Below are 19,614 nucleotides of genomic sequence, written 5' to 3' on the forward strand. Positions count from 1 at the left end.
AAGATATGTTAGAAACGTTTAGTGTCGTATGCTGAACTGTATTTAAGGATTACAATGCTATGACAGGCAATAGTACTATTGTTTCTTTCCTAAACCCTACATTCATTTGTTAACGTTTTCCACAACAAAGTGTATATTCTACATTTCACCAAGTCCAGAAATTACTGGACTTTATTGCATTTTATTTAATTCCTTTAGCAACCAGACTGCAGAGAACTACACCTGAACTAAACTAAACCTAAGACTATTAAATAATTAATGTTAAGCCAAGAAGCTTACAAGCCAATTGGGACAGCCAGTAACACTAATGATTAATTAAAAAACAAAACGACATCGAATTTCGTCCCTTTTGTTTATTCCTTTTATTCAACTTCATTATTTTTTTTTAAATAGGTGAACCTGACTTCATTTTTAGCACAGACCAGTTTCAGAAAAAAAAAAATAGTATTATGCTCATCGAAGACAAACTGATGGACTACACATAACAGACTACTTTATGGCTATAAAGAGCAAGTAGAGTAAGCTGATAACAAATCTAGGATATCAAAAATTTAAAACAAGGACAAACAATTGAGATATAAAAGAGAGGAAAGGTGAAGAGAGCCTGCATCTTCACTTGAATGATGTCTAAGACTCCACTCTGAGTTAGGTCTCAGGATAAATCTCCTCTTCACCTGTCATGGGGAAGAAGAAAGAGCAAAAGGCACAGTTACACACTCTCTTATAGATGGTAAAAAAAAATAAAATGTGTATGATATAATATCTAAAAGCACAACACAAACTGTTAAGACTATACCCAGCAGAATTCTTACTTTAACCAGCTGTACACGAGGGAGCCAACGATGACAGCAAGAATGATGCAACACAATGTGATCATCATCTGTTTCTATTTTGGGTTATGAGGGTAGCCCAAGCGAGAAAGGGAAGAATGCAAAGATATGGAGCACAATTATATGCAAGTGACAACAGAGAGACACAGAGAGAGAGAGAGAGAGAGAGAGAGAGAGAGAGACAGACAGACAGACAGACAGAGAGACACAGAGAAAGAAGAGATGAACAGGATTAGTGGGGCAGCAAGAGCCAGATAGATATGTCAAAGATTAAGAATAAGTAGAGACAAAAATAGGATGAAAATAGGGAAAAATGGATACAAATGTAAAATAAAAAGAAACAAAAGCTTGACAAAATGCATAAGAAGAAAATAAAATTCAACAGAAAAACTATATAATGGAATCAGAGACTCATGCAGATAAAATATTTATTTATACCAACCCCCAAAATAAGGCAGTGGGTGAGGCAAAAGTAGGGGCTCCTCCATTTTAAACATGTTGTTACAGTGACAGAAATCAGAACTAACCCATATCAGAGTTGTCATATCATATTAAATACTGAGTTCTTATAGTTATTACTTGAATTGTACAGATTTAATTCACTGAATAATATATATATATATATATATATATATATATATATATATATATATATATAATCAACATGAGAATAATGGGTTTAGAATGAGTTCTGTCAATGGAAAGTTCATGAATAAAATCTTTATGTAGCCAATAAATATTTACATGTGTAAATAATTATTATTCACACATGTACAGTATATTATACATACACTATATGCCCATAAGTATGTGGACAACTGACCATCACACCCATAGGTGCTTTGTAAATATCCTTCTCCAGAGGGTTTTTTGCTGTTATAATATCCTCCACTCTTGTGTAAAGGCTTTCCACTAGATTTTGGAGCGTGGCTGTGAAGATTTTTGCTTATTCAGCCACAAGAACATTAGTGAGATCAGACACTGGAGTCAAGCGAGAAATCCTGGGGTGCAGTCACCATTCCATTTCATCCCAAATGTGTTCATCGGGGTTGACAGGGCTTTGTGTAGGCCACTCAAGTTTCACACCAACCTTGTCAAACCAATTTTTATGATGTGCAAACATGTTACAGCCTTTCTGGAACAGGATGAACATGCTGGAACATGTTTTGTCCCCTTAATTCCAGTGAAGGGAAATTATAATGGTACATCATACAACGACATAATGTAAAATTGTGTGATTACAACTTTGTGGCAGCGAAGATCCATATATGGGTTTTAGCGTCAGGCATCCACAAACCTTTGACCATTTAATATTTTATTGAACCCTGCAGTTACACCAATCAGCTATCACATTAACATCCATGATGTTCTTCACCTGGCAGCAAGTGAACAGTGTGGCAAGGAGTGTGATATATTATGCAGCAAGTGAACAGTCAGCTGTTGAAGATGTTGTTTTGAAAGCAGAAAAAATGAGCAAGTGTAAGGAGCGACTTTAACAAGAGCCAAATGTGATGGCTAGACAAATGGGTCAGAGAATCTCCAAAATAGCAGGTCTTGTAGAGTGTTTCCGGTATACGATGGTTATTACCTACCAAAAGTGGCCCAAGGAAAGACAACCAGTAAACCAGCAAGAGTATCATGGGTGCCAAAGGGTCAATGATGTGCTTGAGGAAATAACCTGGTCTGGTCCAATCCCACAGAAGTGCTACTGTAGCGCAGCGCACAAAGGCATAAAAAGTTCATGCCGGCTATGACAGAATGATTGCTATGCAGCTGCAGACCAGTCAGTGTGCCCATGTTAACCCCTACAATGGTACCTACAAAAGGGCACCAAAACTGGACCATGAAGCAATGAATGAAGGTGGACTGACCTGATCACATTTTAGTTTACATTATGTGGATGACTAGATGTGTCTATGTCACTTACCTGGTAAAGTGCTGAACAACAGGATGCACTATAGAAAGAATGCAAGTTGGCAGAGGCAGTGTGATGCTCTGAGCAATGATCTCCTGGGACACCTTCTGGGATTTAAGTGGATGTCACTTTGACACATACCACCTAATATGTGTTGCATACCATGAACACCCCTTCATGGCATCAGTGTTTCCTAATGGCAACAGCCTCTTTCAGCAGGATAATGTGCAATGGTTTGAGGAACATGAAAAAAAGATCAAGCTGATCTGATCAAGACATGATGACCACGACAATCTGTGTGACATGCAGGACAAGTCAGATCCATGAACTTCCCATAGATGTCCATACAGCCGAGTCACTGACTGTCTTCAAACACCCACTGAAGACCAACCTCTTCCTGAAGCACTTAAACTAGCTCTTATTTTCCCTACTTGTTTTATGTATTGTTGTATGATGATTAAAAAAGAAATCCTCCCAGCACAGTTTTTAGGCTGATGGTATCCTAAGTCTGTGACCTATTGAACCAGTGTTGATGTATTCATTGATAGAGACTTCAAAGGACTCTTGTACGTCAGTCTGGATAAGATCATCTGCCAAATGGCAGAAATGTAAATGTAAATGTAAAACATGGCACATGTGCATACATGGACATGATAAACTTGTGCTGTATTTAATTTCCCAATTTACCCTCCGGGCTTCCTGCTGGAACTTGGCTGCTTTTTTGGTGTCGGCCACTGCTCGTTCCACAAAGCCCACAGACTGGTCCATGTTGCTTTCAATCCTGTCGATTATGCTTCCCTATACACAAATGACGATAAAACAGAGGTCATCAACCAAATTACAAATCAGAAATATCTAACCGAATGACAGATAGTACTAAAGCTATCAAATATGGGACAGCCTCTGGGACACAGAATCCGTGAGCAAATACTTAAATCATCTGTTCTAGCTTGGGACTTGTTCTGATTTCAGAAACACAAAGCTGCTGATGTGGTACCTGATTCTCCACTAGCATGGCAATGTCCACAAACATGTCATGCAGCTCTTTAATGCTACTCTCCAGTCGCATGATGTCTTTGTGTCTCGCTTCAATTTCACTCAAAGCTTGCTTGGAGATGGCTGAGTCCATAATCTACACACAAAATGAATGTGACATACGTTTGTTAATCAACTGCTAATAGCTCAACCTGAATATATGCACACAAATACAAAAAATAGTAAACTGACACATTAAATAAACCAAAATAACAATATTGTGGCATTTAGGAAATACACACACACCCCTGCTGTAAAGACGGCAGCATTGCCACCATCCAGCATCTCCTCCAACTCCTCATCAGTGGTGCTTTTACCGGCTGGTTCATTGGAGAAAGAAATATTGTCACTTTCAGTTACACACTGTAGAAACTTTATGTGGCATTAATTATGTTAGGATTGCACAACAGTCTTATTTGAACAAACAGAAATGTATTATAATGTATAATATGTAACACTGAGATCATACTGTGTTTATGGAACTGGTGTTTTACTTACTGATCTCAAGCTGTCTCTGGATCCTTCCTTTGCTCTTCTCTCTGAACTCTACTTGTGCTTCATTGTACCTGGTCATAACCTCCACAAACCTTCTTGCTAGGACAGCATGCTGGAAAAAATGTAAGGTTGTGAGTTTAATTTTCAGGATTGTCAGAAACCCAGTCTAGATATTTAACTAATGGCCTTCATTCTTAATTACTCAGTTGTATGCATTTAATGTATTCTGAAAGATACTCTACCACACAAATGTGTAAAAAAATGTTACCTGAGATTTCTTTATCCGCATATCAGCAGAAACTCTCTCCTCTGCATTTGACTCCAAACTCTGCTCAATGCCTGAGGACAAGATAAAATAATCAATATATTGACTATCTGACAAGAAAAAAATACTTTTTTCAGTATTAATGTTCACTGTTACATTTATAGCTGCTGTAACATAACTGATAACAGAAGCTAAAATAACTATCAATAGATAAAATTTAATGTCGTTCTTTAATGGCAAATGACTGAGGTATAAATGAATTAATACACAGTGAGAGTCCTGTAAATGAAAAGTAGTCAACTTTGGGTGCTAAAATAAAATACTTAAAAGTAAATGTGAAAAATCTAATAAAAGGACAAATGTGTTTTGTATGCTTGGCTAAATATTTCTGTTAAAAATATACATTTTTATTTTTTGTATATCACATTCCCTCCATTTCTTAATGGTTCATGATTTTTTATTGCATAACACTTTAGTCTGGGTGAATGGAACATTAAACCATTAAATCAATACCCATTACCCATTATTTATTTACATTATGTGGATCCTGATATTCCTTTTTGTAAACGAAAACCCACTTTTGAGTTTATTGCGGACATTGTTGGCTAATTTCTTGATTTCATTGGTGATGGCTTCCAGGTCATCTTGTGTCTCTGAGAGAATAGAGAGAAAGATAAATCAGAGCCACTGAAGCTAGGAAATGGGTAAAATACAGATAATTAGCCACAGTACATTCTGGAGTGATAAATAGGATGCGAAATTAAATCATGGCTAGGAGAGATGACTAGAAATGTTTACTTTGGTCTGAGGTTGGTGCAGAAAGAATGACTGAATACAGGCGCTTTATCTCAGTCACATTCTCATCGATCTTATCAATACCAGCGCGGATCTCTTCGATCTGATAAAAATCATACGTACACAAATAAACAGAAATAACAGTATAAAACGTCCTTCAAGAATATATGTGCTGTTAAGAATGATGTACCTGTGAAAAGAACTCATCCATAAATTCTTTATTTTCCATTTGGATCTCCACATCTTCAGGTGTTTGATCTGTTTTCTGACAGAAGAAGCCATGGTCAAACACAGGCTCAACAAACACACTACCAGGGACCCATTTTATAGCAACCCGAGACAATATCTTAAACTGTGGACAAGGTGGACACATTATATATCACTTGTAAAGGACAGGAATGGGAGAAGCCTTTCCCCCTAATCTTCTAAATCCTCTCCCACCCTCTCTACCCCACTAGTTTGTGTAGGAGGGAATTGGCAGAATGCCTATAAATCAACATTGTCTGATTGGATGGGGTTTTTTTTCTCTCAAATGCCACATTTATAATTCAATTTAATTGAAAAATGTATTTGAATGGTTAAGATCCATTCATTTGACTGTTTGCAGTGAGTGGGTTTTAAAGTCATGGTTAGTCTCATAACAATTCTGGCATGCCCCCTTATGCTTATGCCCCTTTGCATTTTGGAGTCTGGTTCTTTCTTAGTGTTTTATAAAAGTCTATATATATATAAATATATATAAAAGTATATAATTTTTTTTATATATATATTTATATATATATATATTATTTATATATTTTTTATATATAAATATATATAAAAGTCTCTCTCTCTCTCTCTCTCTCTCTCTCTCTCTATATATATATATATATATGTGTGTGTGTGTGTGTGTATATATATATGAAGTATATATATCAAATAAATTAATAAACTACACATTTCCTTGCAACTGCATGAACACCCTCTATACTACATTTTTCCCTGTATTGTGTATCTTTTACAAAGGATAAATATTACACTACATACACCTTGCCATGCAAAAGATAGGTACACACTATAGGTCCAAAAGATGTACCCTTGAGGGCACCAGTCTAATTTTAAGAACATGCCCACTTTCTTACCCCTTTTTCTGAGATTGTAGGAATTACATATGAGAATTAATACATCTCATTCCAAAGAATTTTACACATATAAATGGAAATAGAAATAGAAATCTTACCTCCTTCAACTGTGCTAGTCTGTCCTTCATCTTGGAGCAAAGGCGTCTAACTTATCAATAAATTAATGTAAGTTTTAATGAAACACAGTTTTAGTTTCTGTCAGACTGTAAATCTGATCATTAAAGAGAGCCACATATTATGAATAACTTCAAATAGATCTAATGGCTAAATTTTACGCAATATATATTCACTGTGAAATAAAAAAATATATAAGCAATATGACAGTGTCGTCTCCACGTAGTGGTTGTAAACCCCTCAAAGCGGATTAGAGCAACAGTTGTGGGTTGCCAGATAGGGATTTCAGTTTCCAGTCGCATCGCGATTCAAAACAGTGGGTTCTGTGTAAACAAATGGTAATTAACTTCGAAAGGTCACTTTTCTATCTAATATGTGCCTTCGTTTATATTATTTATTAGCTTATTTTAACAGCTTTAACTGTTAAAAGATTTTCCAATACAAGGTGAGTTCTGTATACATTATTTACAGTTAAACTGGGTTGTGTATTAATAAAGTCTAGCCTATTATTTGAATGTATTTCTTGTGATGGATAGCTGAAGCTGATTGGTTATTATAATGGTGAATTTTTCAATGACGCAAAATTTGATGTGTTTAAACTGAGAAATCACTATCACTGTGTTGTAAAATATGTTATATTTATTTATTTCTAGGACAGATTATATGCGTTCGACCATTTTAAAGAAAATGTTCCAAAATAAAAATTGTCGAACAAATACCCAACCTGGCAACCCTGAATGATGCGTTTTAATCTGTCTCGTCATGGACGCCTCTCAATTACCCCACAAATGGAGAGAAAGCAGACAGTGCGCAGGCGCAATGCACAATCTATCTCAGGATTTCGCAGTGCATTGGATTTGGACTTTATAGTTTAATTAATAGACTTGATTAGTATATGATTAAGTAAATACTATCAGAAGCAACATTTTATAGAACACTGGACTATTCTAATTCATTTTGTGTCTTCTATACAAATTCATGCTTGTAAACGTTAATACTAATAACTATGCTCCCAGTTTCTTCTCTACTGTTTCACATTAATGGTCTAACTATGGATATTATCATCAACATTCTCTAATGAGACGTTTAAAATTTACTTAAACAGCTTCCAATCAGATGATCAGCTGTAAACTAAATGAAGGAACATGGTAAAAGGTCATTTCAAACGGAAACTGTTGATCAGTTTAGTCCAGTTTTCATGCGACACAGAAATGCAAAATGAATGCCTGTAATAAAATACTTTACTAATTCTGCCCATTAAAACCTGTATGTTACTGAGATCCCATTATATTGTAATCCTGGTCAACCACATCAAATGAAGACGAAGGAAGAAGGCTCTTTTTTTTTTAAACATTAATTTATTTAATACAGGTATTTTGTACAGTTGTTATACGGACACACAACCCAGTCTGTCTTTAACATCAGGGCAACAACACAAATGTTCTTTCTGCAACACCTCTATTGCCGAGTTGTGCGCTTTGTGTAGGCAGAGTTATTTTTAAAGGAAAATGGATGGCATTCAAGGCTGTCTCACATGTTGTACCACCATGTTGTATACGGCGTGAGGAAACTCTACAATGTGGGTGTCAGAGGTTTTGTACAGAAGTACAGTACATAAGTGCCATGGTTTCTGAACAGATTTCAGGACTGGTACGACTTTCTGGACACAGAGTTTTCAAAACTCGTCATTGTATTCTCACCATTTTGAATTATTAAAAGTCTGTTATTATAGCATGGTGTTTGTGCTCCAATCCTTTGGGCCTTTCAACCTGAATCATGAGTAAACTCTGAACAATTTATCAATGATCGCTACTGATGAAAATAACTCAGCTGATGCTCAGTCAGTCAGATGTCAGTTTGTCTGTCAGTCAGTCAGTGTGTGTGTGTGTGTGCCAGAAACGAGACAGTCTGTCTATCTATAAAGATAGTCAGCCTGAATATTTGCTGCAATCTCAGCCTCCCATTTGTCTCCGTTATTGAGCAGCTTTTCCTTGTTATAGAGAAGCTCCTCGTGAGTCTCTGTAGAAAATTCAAAGTTGGGCCCCTGAGTAAAACAAGAGACAGACACAAGAAAAAAAAGTAGTAAGGGATGGTTGTGATGCTGTATAAGTAGTTTAAATGTGCTATACACACACACATCAGTAATACACAACATTCAAACAGACCTATAGTATCAGTAACTGGATACAAGAACGAACCATATCTGTAAACAGCAGATTGGCTAAAGCTCACCTCTACAATGGCATCCACAGGGCAGGCCTCCTGGCAGAAACCACAGTAGATGCATTTTGTCATGTCAATGTCGTAACGTGTTGTTCGCCTGCTGCCGTCAGCACGAGGTTCGGCTTCGATGGTAATGGCCTGGGAATTGACAGCAGATGGATGTGTGATTTTTCAGCATATGATAATGACATTTATTGCATTTGGCAGACGCCCTTATCCAGAGCAATTTACAGAAGTGCTGTTGAAGTCTCCATCAATGAATACATCAATACTAGTTCACTAGGTCACAGACTTAGAATACCATCAGTCTAAAAACTCTGTTGGGAGGAAATAGATTTAAAAAAAAAAAAAAAAAAACAGCACACAGACACCATTTTCAAAACATACGTGCTAGGTTAAGCTCTCATTTCAGAATTGCACTCTCACAAACCTGATAAGACTTCTTGCACTGTACATTATAATCCTATATACCTTAAAATAGACAGACATATGGATGGATTGATGAACAGACAGACAAATCGATAATATGCAATACATTCACATAGCCAATAGTTTGTGGACACCATCACACCCATTTGTGCTTGTAGAACATCTTATTTCAGATTTTGTTTACCTTTGGTCTTAGAAATAAACTTAAAATTTGGTTCATAAGCACACAAACATTTATAACATGATAATGTTTTCTGCATTGTTTTTAGTATTTTTCATTAATAATAGTCACCACTGCAACACAACTGAAGTTACTGCAATCAGGTAGCCAAAATATAAGAGGTATAGAAAGAGGTGTGTGTGTGTGTGTTTGTGTACCTGTGCTGGGCAGATAGCCTCACACAGCTTGCAGGCGATGCAGCGCTCCTCTCCAGATGGGTACCGGCGCAGGGCGTGCTCTCCACGAAAACGTGGGGACAGTGGTCCTTTCTCAAACGGGTAGTTAATGGTGGCAGGCTCACGGAAAAGATAACTCATAGTCATTCCCAAACCTAAAATATTAGAATTTCATTATCACCAGAGGTTCATACTGGTGAGTAAAAAAGTTTATCCTATGATAAGACCAATTTCATTTTGTGTATTAATATTATTTCTTTCTGCCTCCTTCTACACCACCATTAAGACAATGATACTTTAGTGTGGCCTGTTCATAATCCCTGATACCATCTTCTGGGAAAGGCAGGATCAATCTCTCAGACATTGACTGACTAATTTTTCATAGCTAATGGATTTTATTCTACATTATTTTGGACAATTTCTTTGGACCATTCCAAAATTGTGGGGGAAAAAATTAAACAGGAGGTACACTGTTTTCTTACGATGGCACAGATGTTAAGTTACTGACCTCGGAACAGCTCTGTCCACAGCAGGGTCTGAGCGGCTCGGTCTGTGATGGACTTCATATCATTGAGAGGTTCCTGAGCATTCACATATTCTGCAAAAAACAACAGGGATTATAAAACAGACAACATTAGATATTATATTATGCATAGCATGAAGCTAAATATGGTATGTTGATATGGATATTTGCACATTACACTTACTGTAGCCCTCTCTGTGTGCTGATAAACTGAGAGGACGCACAAGATTGTGGCTCGCTATAAAGGAGCCTGAGGAGAGAAAAAGCCACAGCAACATATGTAAATCTACACCTTATGCCTAAAAATGTATTTCACACCAAGTCAGGAATGTTTTCCTACCTGGCCTAGACACGGAAAAGAGGAGACGTAACGATGCCGCCATCACGTCTGGAATAAAATATGCTAGAGTTAGAAAAATAAACAAAGTTTTGCAACATTTAAACATGCAATACTTGAATGAATGGGCAAGTGAATAAGAGAACATTTAATATATACAGTAATATCCTTATATTGTTCTATTCAAATACCACAACACAAAAATGTACCGGTGGCTTCTCTTACATGTAACTAAAGTAGCATTAAGACATATAGACAGAGTAAAATGTATTAAAATAGAAAAACAAGTATAAGTAATCAAGATCAAAGGGAGTAATTGAGATAAATCAAGGAACTTATAGCAAATTTATTTGTAATTTGTAACATTTACATGACTGACACTAACCATGAAAGAAGAGATGTCAGGTGTAAGTAGCATAGTTGACTACTGTAAACACAGCCTGCACTACAAATGACATTATTTCTACATTTTAACAGGTTGCGTGTCCAAGAAACAAAGCAAAGAACTCTTGCAAATTTCTGAATAATTCTCAAACCATTCGCACACTTAACGTTTCTCTGAGTAAACAACAACTGCAAGACTGGATACAGAATAATGGCTTCTTCTCCTAGTGCAGTTTCCGAATCAATAAACACAGTGACATGAAGCACAGGGTTGGTGGGAACTTACTAATGGTGGTCATGACAATTAAATTTTAGAAAACTACATATAAACAAAATTTGTCCAGCTGCTGCAGCACACATATTGAAAACGTCAGCATGGATTCCATCACCTCCTGTAATATCACTACTTCCAACACCCTGAATTTCCCCAGTTTTCCTCAATACAGAACCAAACTGGGTTCCTGTCTGAACTGGTTTCTCTGCTCTGCATCATCTAAACCATGAAGTTCATCCTGCATTGTTCAGACACTACACTTTTACAGACAGTGCTTTGTGGGAATACAGAAGTGTGTTTCAATACATTTCATTTCAATATATACCAATCATATATATCATTTTAGACATGTTTATAAATTGCTAAATACAGTTGTGCACTACATAATGAACATATGTTTTTATTTGATTTGATTTTAAAAAGGTGTTACTGGAACCTCCACCAAACAGGCGCGCGACGGTCATGCAACGAAAGAAACACAAGCACGACACATTAGTTCCGCTGAACTCGAGTGCCTTTAACCATCACCCGGTTATAAACAAATTGCTTTCTAACACTTTATAAATGTTCTGTTCGGCTTGTTGTGCATCTCAAAGTGTAACTGGACAACACTGCACGATGCACTAGCTTGAGATATAAAGAAGTGCTCTGCGAGGACACGAGTTTCCAACACTTAGCCAGCCATGTCAGCTAGCTAGCCGTAGACAATCATTCGCATAAGAAATAGCAGCACAAGGACAATTTACTGGACACTGTGACAGTTTTGATGATAAGTATGCGATTAAGAATCAACCTTGTCCTTCCCATTGAGGATAAAAACACGAACATATACAGAGACTAGCTGCTGCACTCTCAAGGACTTTCAATGACTGTCACGCTTTTGCATTAAAAATCCACAGATAGAGTCGGGTTTATTTGAATCAGACACTTAGAATATGCGTTTTCTATACATAATCTAAAAAGTCCACTAAGCAAAATCCTACAGAGACTAAGCTGTACTCTTTAGTTTAGATGACACTCACCGGGTTGTCGCTATTTGGCCTTCTAAACCAGAACAGCGGACGATTTAGGAAACGCACTACCGGAAGTAGCACTGACCACGTGACTACTCAACTTTTCATTTTTTTTTCTGTTTGTTTGTATTTTCATGCTCCGTAATACTGACCACTGACAAGTATTATTGTTAGCCCATATAACACCTCAGTAATAAATACAGCACAATAAAAATGACAGGGGATCAGGGGTTCCCAATTGTTTTAATGCACATTATGGAGTTTCTGTGACCCCAAAGCCTTGACCATTCTTTATTATTTTTCAATTCAAGATGTATCATTTAGGTCCACTGTAACATTTTGAACATATTATTATATTAGTAACACATAGTTTTGTGCAAAAGTATTCTAGCTTCTATCTCATTCATTTCATATTTCCAAACAATATTCAATATTCAAATATTCAAAGTATTTATTGTCATGTGCACAGTGAGGAAAACAAGTTTCCCTGTACAATGAAATTCTTCTTTGCTGTCCACAGTGAATGCCAAGACAGGTGCAAAAACTATGTAAAAAACAAAAACATAAAAAATAAAACTATGCCACAGAATTAAAAACATTGACTATGTAAATACAGAAATATAGAATATGTATATCTGTATGTGCATATGCGCAGCATTGACTTACACCGATCAGGCATAACATAATGATCACCTGCCTAATATTGTGTTGGTCCCCCCTTTGCTACCAAAACAGCTCTGACCCGTCATACACTGTGTATTCTGACACATTTCTATCAGAACCAGCATTAACTTCTTCAGAAATCTGAGCAACAGTAGCTCATCTGTTGGATCAGGTCACACAGGCCAGCCATTATTCCCCATTTACATCACTGAGCCTTGGCCGCCCATGACCCTGTCACTGGTTCACCACTGTTCCTTCCTTGGACTATTTTGATAGATACTGACCACTGCAGACCGGGAACACCCCACGAGAGTTGCAGTTTTGGAGATGCTCTGATCCAGTTGTCTAGCCATCACAATTTGGCCCTTGTCAAACTCGCTCAAATCCTTACGCTTGCCCATTTTTCCAGCTTCTAACACATCAACTTTGAGGACAAAATGTTCACTTGCTGCCTAATATATCCCACCCACTAACAGGTGCCATGATGATAATCAGTGTTATTCACTTCACCTGTCAGTGCTCATAATGTTATGGCTGATCGGTGTATGTTGCAATATTGACTTATGTGCAAAATAGTAGTACGATAACGTGCAAACTGAATGCAACTGTCAATAATAATAGCAGCAGCAGTAACAGTAACAATGTGCAATTGAGATGCAGCTACTTGATAACAAGAAAATAATGTCTGAGGGAAAGAAGGAGTCCCTTAATCTGGAAGTCCTGCATTTCACACTCCTGTACCTCCTGTGTCCTAAAGGTAGGAGTGTGAACAGTCTATGTTGGGGATGGGTGCGGCCCTTCAAGGATGGAGGCAGCTCTCCTGTGGACTCGCTGGTGGTAAATGGTCTGCATAGAAGACAGTGGAGTCCTGATGATCTTATTAGCAGTCTTCACCACTCTCTGCAAATGATGCAAAACAAAAAAGTAAATGTTGGGCAGTAGTCACTAATAATCTACAAATAATCTAATATGATAATAATCTACAAAGTGCACATGCTGTGTATGACAGATAGAACCAGTAATAAGCATCAGTGGCTGTAACTATAAGGTGAATGTACTGTGTGTAATTTTGTGTGTAATACTGTAAATGTAGATCTGTATGATGTTCAGACAGAGCGCATTTATATATTATAAAGAAAACTATGCTAGAAGCAGAAAAACATGTTAACACTTATTACAGATTTTAAATAAACTCTCTGAAAGAGCTGAAACATTTCTTTTTGGTTAATTAGGTTAAGGTTAGGGTTAGATGTAGTTGTCATCAAAGCATTGTCCTATCAAGGATAGTAAGACAAACATATATGTGTGTGTAGCAGGAAATGAACCTGAAAGAGCAGAATAAGGAGTTTATAGCGTATGCTTAATGAAGCAGTATAATTTTAATTAAAGACAAGGGCAGTGTTCCTCCCTCTTGCATAAATGTCTACGCACGTCTCTTCCTGAGCATTTGACATTGCTGATTGTTGGATTGTGGATTGAGACACTGTGGATTGCTGATTGTTGGATTGTGGATTGAGACACTGCTTCTTTACTAAGAAAGTGAGTATTTAAATAAAAGTCATGCATGTTTGTATTATAGAAAATGGGCACCACAATGGTACTACTAATCATTATGTCATAATCATAAACTGATGTTATTTAAGTTGCATTTTCAAATTATCCTGAGAATTTCAGCTCTCCTGTGTAGTTCTTGTGTGTACTGTTGTGTGTATTTAGTGTGTTGAATTTGTAGTTAAATGAAAAGCTTGTATTTAAAATGCCAGCTTGTTACACAGGATATAGATATACTATGGTATTACATTTCATGTTTCAAATATTTATAAATTTAACAAAAGAGTCAAATAATGTATGTTCAGATGTTAATAGCTGTTAGAAAACCAAAACATCAGCTCAGGGTTTGGTTCTTTACTTTTGAATTTGATGTGAATAACAGTAAATGACTCAAATGCCCCCACTCCAACTTTCAGGACTTCTTTAACTGTAGCCACAAATGCTATAATAATAGTAATAATAATAATAATAATAATAATAATAATAATTTAAGTATGCTGCTTATATTTCTAATACATCCAGATTTACCAAATTAGAATGTTATATAAACTTTTTCATTTTCAGATCATTGAATAATTCCAGATGGCAGAAACCGCTATATTTGATTGTTTAGATGGCCTTTATTGAGCTGCCATTAGAGCTTATGTTGAGTTTTTTTTTCAATTGTTGTGCAATTATTGTGTCACTGTACTATATCACTATAACAGATAGTCATGGCCTAATTAATTAAATAACAAAAGAAACTAAGAAACAAATATAACAACAATTTTGGTGTTTTTTTTGTTCTAGTGAATATTACAACTAACATAACTGAATGGGAGGTGAAGGAGGAGCCCTGGTCCAGTGTGGAGAAGTGTGTGATCGTGGTCATTCTTAGCATTCAGATAGTGCTGGGAATTCTGGGAAATTGTCTGGTCCTGATTGTTAAAATGGTGGTGAGAACAATGATTGAATTGTTTAGAGAAATGCTTCTATTAATTTCAGAGCAATTTAAGAGGAGGCATCACTGACAGTTCTCATTATTTATGTATTACTATAGAACCCAGTCTTTACACATTGTATACTATATATACTGAAAAATGGTGAATATTCAAATCTGTAAAACCTCAAATAGTAATTTATTTATACTGTATAGAAACATAAAAGCCAAACTACATCTGCAGGGTGGTCTGAAACCAGACAGACATTTAGCTGATCAAATAATTTGCACAGTTACAGACTTTCTGCACACAAATGTCAGGAATGATCATAGGGTAGGTGTCATTGTCTTTATCTAGACCTTGATCTTAATGCAGTTTGGTGTCATGATTGACATGAAAGGGCACTGAAAATCAAGAGTGTGCTGTAGAACAGCAAACAGCATCTATGACTTAATGTATGTGAGCATTTTACTGATGAAATCAATAAGCTTTTTATTGTCATTTTGACATAGTTTTGCTTTTACAGTACATAGTGAAATGAAAAAAGGACCCTGGTGCTACTCAAAGACACAGAGCTATAAAACAAAGCAGAACTAATGGCTAAAAAGTTAACCTATTTACATAAAGTGCATGTGTGACAAGACTGTGAGAACAGACAATACAATACACTACAAGACAGATACATTAAATAGCACTAACCAGTGTACAATCTGTTTGGCTCTTAATTAAGATAAGGAGGCATTGCTTTCGTAAACATGTAAAGACATACAGTAGGACAGCAGCAGTTTCTAGCAGCATTAAAAAGTGGAGCACAAAACAGTTTGCAGCAACATTGAACAAGTGATGTGCAAAAAATGCAGACTGAGTGTGGAGGTGTATAGTTCAGTATAAATGTGACAGTGTTGTCATCAGAGTGGTCTGTGGTGGTGGGGTTTCAGCATGGTCAGGCATATCCTCACTCTATCTATTGCCGGGATAAAATCCTGAGGCTCATTAACCCACATTCATCGCATAACCTTTTTTTGGCATGTCTCATATCTCAAGGATCTGTACACACTTACTGACATTTTAAAATGTTCCAGTTCTTGCATGGCATGCAAATCAGCGGAGATGTTACCTGCTGATTATATATTCAGAATAAGTGGCACTCCGCATAATAAGATGGCACTCCGCATTCCACAGGCCACAATTAAGCTGAAAAACTCAATAACAGCAAGAGATGGCACTTTGCTTTAGGCAAAATTTGATTGCACCAGATACTAAGTGAGAATTCTGTTTCATGGCCCGCCCTGTTTTAGGGGAATCAATGACAAAGAGAGGCTTATTTATAATTAAAAAAGAGGCAAATATTAGTTGTCTGATTTCCATTACTGAATTTATTTTTGATAAATTTGCATTTACAGCATTTGGCAGACACTCTCATCCAGAGTGACTTACAATTTATCTCATTTTATACAACTGAGGGTTAAGGGCCTTGCTCAGGGACCCAGCAGTAGCAGCTTGGTGGCCCCGGGAGTGGAACTGACAACCTTCCAATCAGTAGGCTATTACCTTAACCATTAAGCTACCACTTCCCTCTAAAGCTTTTTAAATGGTTGAGTGTTTCATTTCTATTTATTTTTTAAAATATTGCCATGTAACAAAGTCAGCGTTAATGTGAGAAAGAGCCAAATCAAATGAATCTAATCAATGACTTATCCGACTTGACCAATAAAACAACATTGTTGTAATTGAATACACAGCTTCTGCATCTTTTTAGCAGCATCTTTTGGCTCTACATCATACTAATTCTCTAATTCTAATTCTCTAATAATTACTCTTGAATATTTTGGTCTTTACGTCTGTCTCCCACAGTGTAGGGACCAATATCAGTGTGTTTACTGGCTCCCGTTTGTCAGTCTCACACTCTCTGACTTGTGTTGTTCCTTGCTGATCATGACCAGTTCCTTACTGGCTGTTTTGACTGGAGGTCAGAGTTCACCGTGGTGTGAGGTGGTCAGCCTGTTTAAGTTCACCTTCATTACATCCTCAATCGGAAGCATAGGTGAGAATTAAAACGAGTAACCTGCCTTCTTTAGACCATTATAAGCACAATGTGACATGTGAATTTTACATTCCCTCACCCCCCCAACCCCAGCAACCAATGAGTGATGCACTGCTTCATATGAAAATTTGTGACCTTACAGAATTAATTGGTTTATAATTTCTGATTTCTTTATGTCCTTAAAGCGAATTAGAAATGTAGTAAGTGAAACCAGCTTGTTTCAAATCTGTTCCACACAGATAAAAAGTTTTTTTCTTTAATAAATACAAAAATGTTGTTATAGGCATATTGCCATTTTATAAAACACTATGAATCATGCTGTTACAACTTCTGAGTTTTAACAGTAACACTACTTTCACACCAGTCGTTGATTATTTTCCTATAACTAGACATGTTTTACATAAATTACATGTTATCAAGCACATATATATTATTTATATATAGATTACTTATTCATCTAATTCTGTAAGTAGCTGATTCATGCCTTGTTTCTTCTGTCTGGTTTGCATGACAGCAATCCTCTGTGTCCAGCGGTATATGGGCCTGCTCTTCACTAGAAGATGCTTGGCTGTCATCCTAATATTGGTATGTTTGGCTTCCTGGTTGTTAGGCGCCATATTCGGGGTGGTGCCAGTGATCTACAATTGGGTTAGGTGAGATGATTAGTGAAAATATTCAGCACAGCTCAGAGTAGGAACCATTTCTCTACGTTTTGTTTAAGTTGTTGCTTAACACCTGGGTGGTAGGTTTGACCATGCAGAGATGATGTGTGCTGTGTTCTGGGAGAGCAGTTACTCTGACATGCTGGTGTACATACTCTGCACCTTCATCATCACACTATTGCCACCTTTGCTGCTTATTATCATCTGCTCTTTACTGACTTGGGCTGGCTATGGGAAGAACTGTGCCAGGTATGATATGAATGAATCCTATCACTGTTATTATGACAGATATATATATGTCTTTTACTTTATTTTAGAATTGTTTTAAGTTATAATTAATGTAGTTGTCCTGACAGTAATAATGCACCAGTAAAACAATATATTGCAATATTTAACACACAGTATTTAGCACCATTCCAGATTCTGTCTGATTTTGAGTAAACAATCAAAATACAAAAAACTGCATCATGTTAGATATGATGATCATCTTTTAAACATAAAAAGACCTCAATATGAGGTTTCATGTTTGACATTCAAGTTATTTGCTATTAATAAATGTTTTAAGGATCATTTGGAACTTTTGTGGAACCACTCACAGTCATAAAAATACACAGAATGGTATAAAAAGTGAGGCTGGGGCTGATTTTTGTCTAACCCAGAATGTAGATTGATTTATTTTATCAGTTTGTCATGTCAGATGATTACATAGAGTATTCCTTTATAAGAGTTAAATGGCTTTCTGAAATACCCCTTTTCCCATTCTGTAGGCCAACAGATTTGTCGTCTGTCACGCCGCTGTTGGTGGGAACTTATCTGATCTGCTATACACCTTTCATTTTGTCAGAAGTGAGTAGACCTTCACATTAGCTAGAAAAAGATCAGTCTCAGTAGTTGAAGTTCTACTGATTATATATTCAATGTGTTATGTGTTAATGTTGTATATGTTGAAATAAAAAAGATGCCTCACCATTTCTTTGGGTTAAAACATCTTAATAAAAAGGAAATGGGTTCCTCAGTGGGGTCAAACTAAAGGACTATTTGGAGGACTACTACTTCTTTCTTTCTTTCTTTCTTTCTATGCTGCCATAAACATTATGTTCGGAGTTTCATATTGAAGAAAAAGCATATGTTGGTAGCTGTGTTTTATTAATCCTGAAGACACTTTAGGATTATTATAATCCCTCATGCTGATTCATTTTATTTTTTATATATATATAAACTGTCAGCTACAGACAGTTGATCTTCAATGCCTATAAAAGATATGCTTTCTACTTGCATTTACTTAATATTGTCCTAATTTTGTGTCTCAAATTTTGTGTCTCAAAACTTATTTTAGCTGATTCTTCTTGGGAGACCGGATCTGTCACCATCTCCTGAATGGCTGAGAACACTTTCAGCAATCATGGCGTATCTGGACTGTAGTGTCAACCCCATCATTTACTGCATTAACCAAGACTTTCGTGAGGCAGTACTTGCACTTCTGTGGACCAGCAGAAAGTCAAGCTTCCCTGAACCTGTACTGACTAGCATAACAAAAATAGACACATAATATTGATATCTAAAGAGAAGATTGTCATAAAAACTTGTTGGTGACTATGGTAGGTCATATTTAATTAGCACTTATT

The 19,614-nt window shown here is 36.5% G+C and overlaps 3 protein-coding genes across 4 annotated transcripts; 1 reads left to right on the top strand and 2 right to left on the bottom strand.

Moving 5' to 3' along the window:
- Positions 1–808: 808 nt before the first annotated feature.
- stx3a (syntaxin 3a) lies at positions 809–6,584 on the bottom strand. The gene is made up of 10 exons (XM_058382156.1): positions 6,555–6,584; positions 5,526–5,600; positions 5,339–5,438; positions 5,119–5,193; positions 4,544–4,614; positions 4,279–4,387; positions 4,027–4,100; positions 3,743–3,877; positions 3,433–3,543; positions 809–886 (listed from the first exon to the last, which is right to left on the bottom strand). Exons 1-10 carry the CDS (start codon positions 6,582–6,584, stop codon positions 809–811), a joined length of 858 nt encoding a protein of 285 aa, XP_058238139.1.
- A 1,339-nt stretch (positions 6,585–7,923) lies between these two features.
- Positions 7,924–12,242, bottom strand: ndufs8a (NADH:ubiquinone oxidoreductase core subunit S8a). Of its 2 annotated transcripts, none has more exons than XM_058382198.1 (7): positions 12,159–12,242; positions 10,482–10,529; positions 10,326–10,391; positions 10,127–10,216; positions 9,601–9,773; positions 8,803–8,931; positions 7,924–8,614 (listed from the first exon to the last, which is right to left on the bottom strand). In XM_058382198.1, exons 2-7 carry the CDS (start codon positions 10,522–10,524, stop codon positions 8,483–8,485), a joined length of 633 nt encoding a protein of 210 aa, XP_058238181.1. In that variant the 5' UTR covers positions 10,525–10,529; positions 12,159–12,242; the 3' UTR covers positions 7,924–8,482. The 2 variants fall into 2 exon arrangements, with proteins under 2 accessions (XP_058238181.1, XP_058238190.1); XM_058382207.1 differs by having other exon boundaries at positions 10,482–10,544; positions 12,159–12,215.
- Positions 12,243–13,466: 1,224 nt separating this feature from the next.
- si:dkey-9i23.8 (beta-3 adrenergic receptor) lies at positions 13,467–19,568 on the top strand. The gene is made up of 7 exons (XM_058384873.1): positions 13,467–13,656; positions 15,153–15,298; positions 17,138–17,327; positions 17,842–17,980; positions 18,074–18,238; positions 18,757–18,835; positions 19,326–19,568. The coding sequence occupies exons 1-7, from the start codon at positions 13,467–13,469 to the stop codon at positions 19,536–19,538; spliced, it is 1,122 nt and encodes a 373-aa protein (XP_058240856.1). The 3' UTR covers positions 19,539–19,568.
- The last annotated feature ends 46 nt before the right edge of the window (positions 19,569–19,614 follow it).

Source organism: Hemibagrus wyckioides, linkage group LG03, assembly GCF_019097595.1.
Source record: "Hemibagrus wyckioides isolate EC202008001 linkage group LG03, SWU_Hwy_1.0, whole genome shotgun sequence".
Lineage (NCBI taxonomy): Eukaryota > Metazoa > Chordata > Actinopteri > Siluriformes > Bagridae > Hemibagrus > Hemibagrus wyckioides.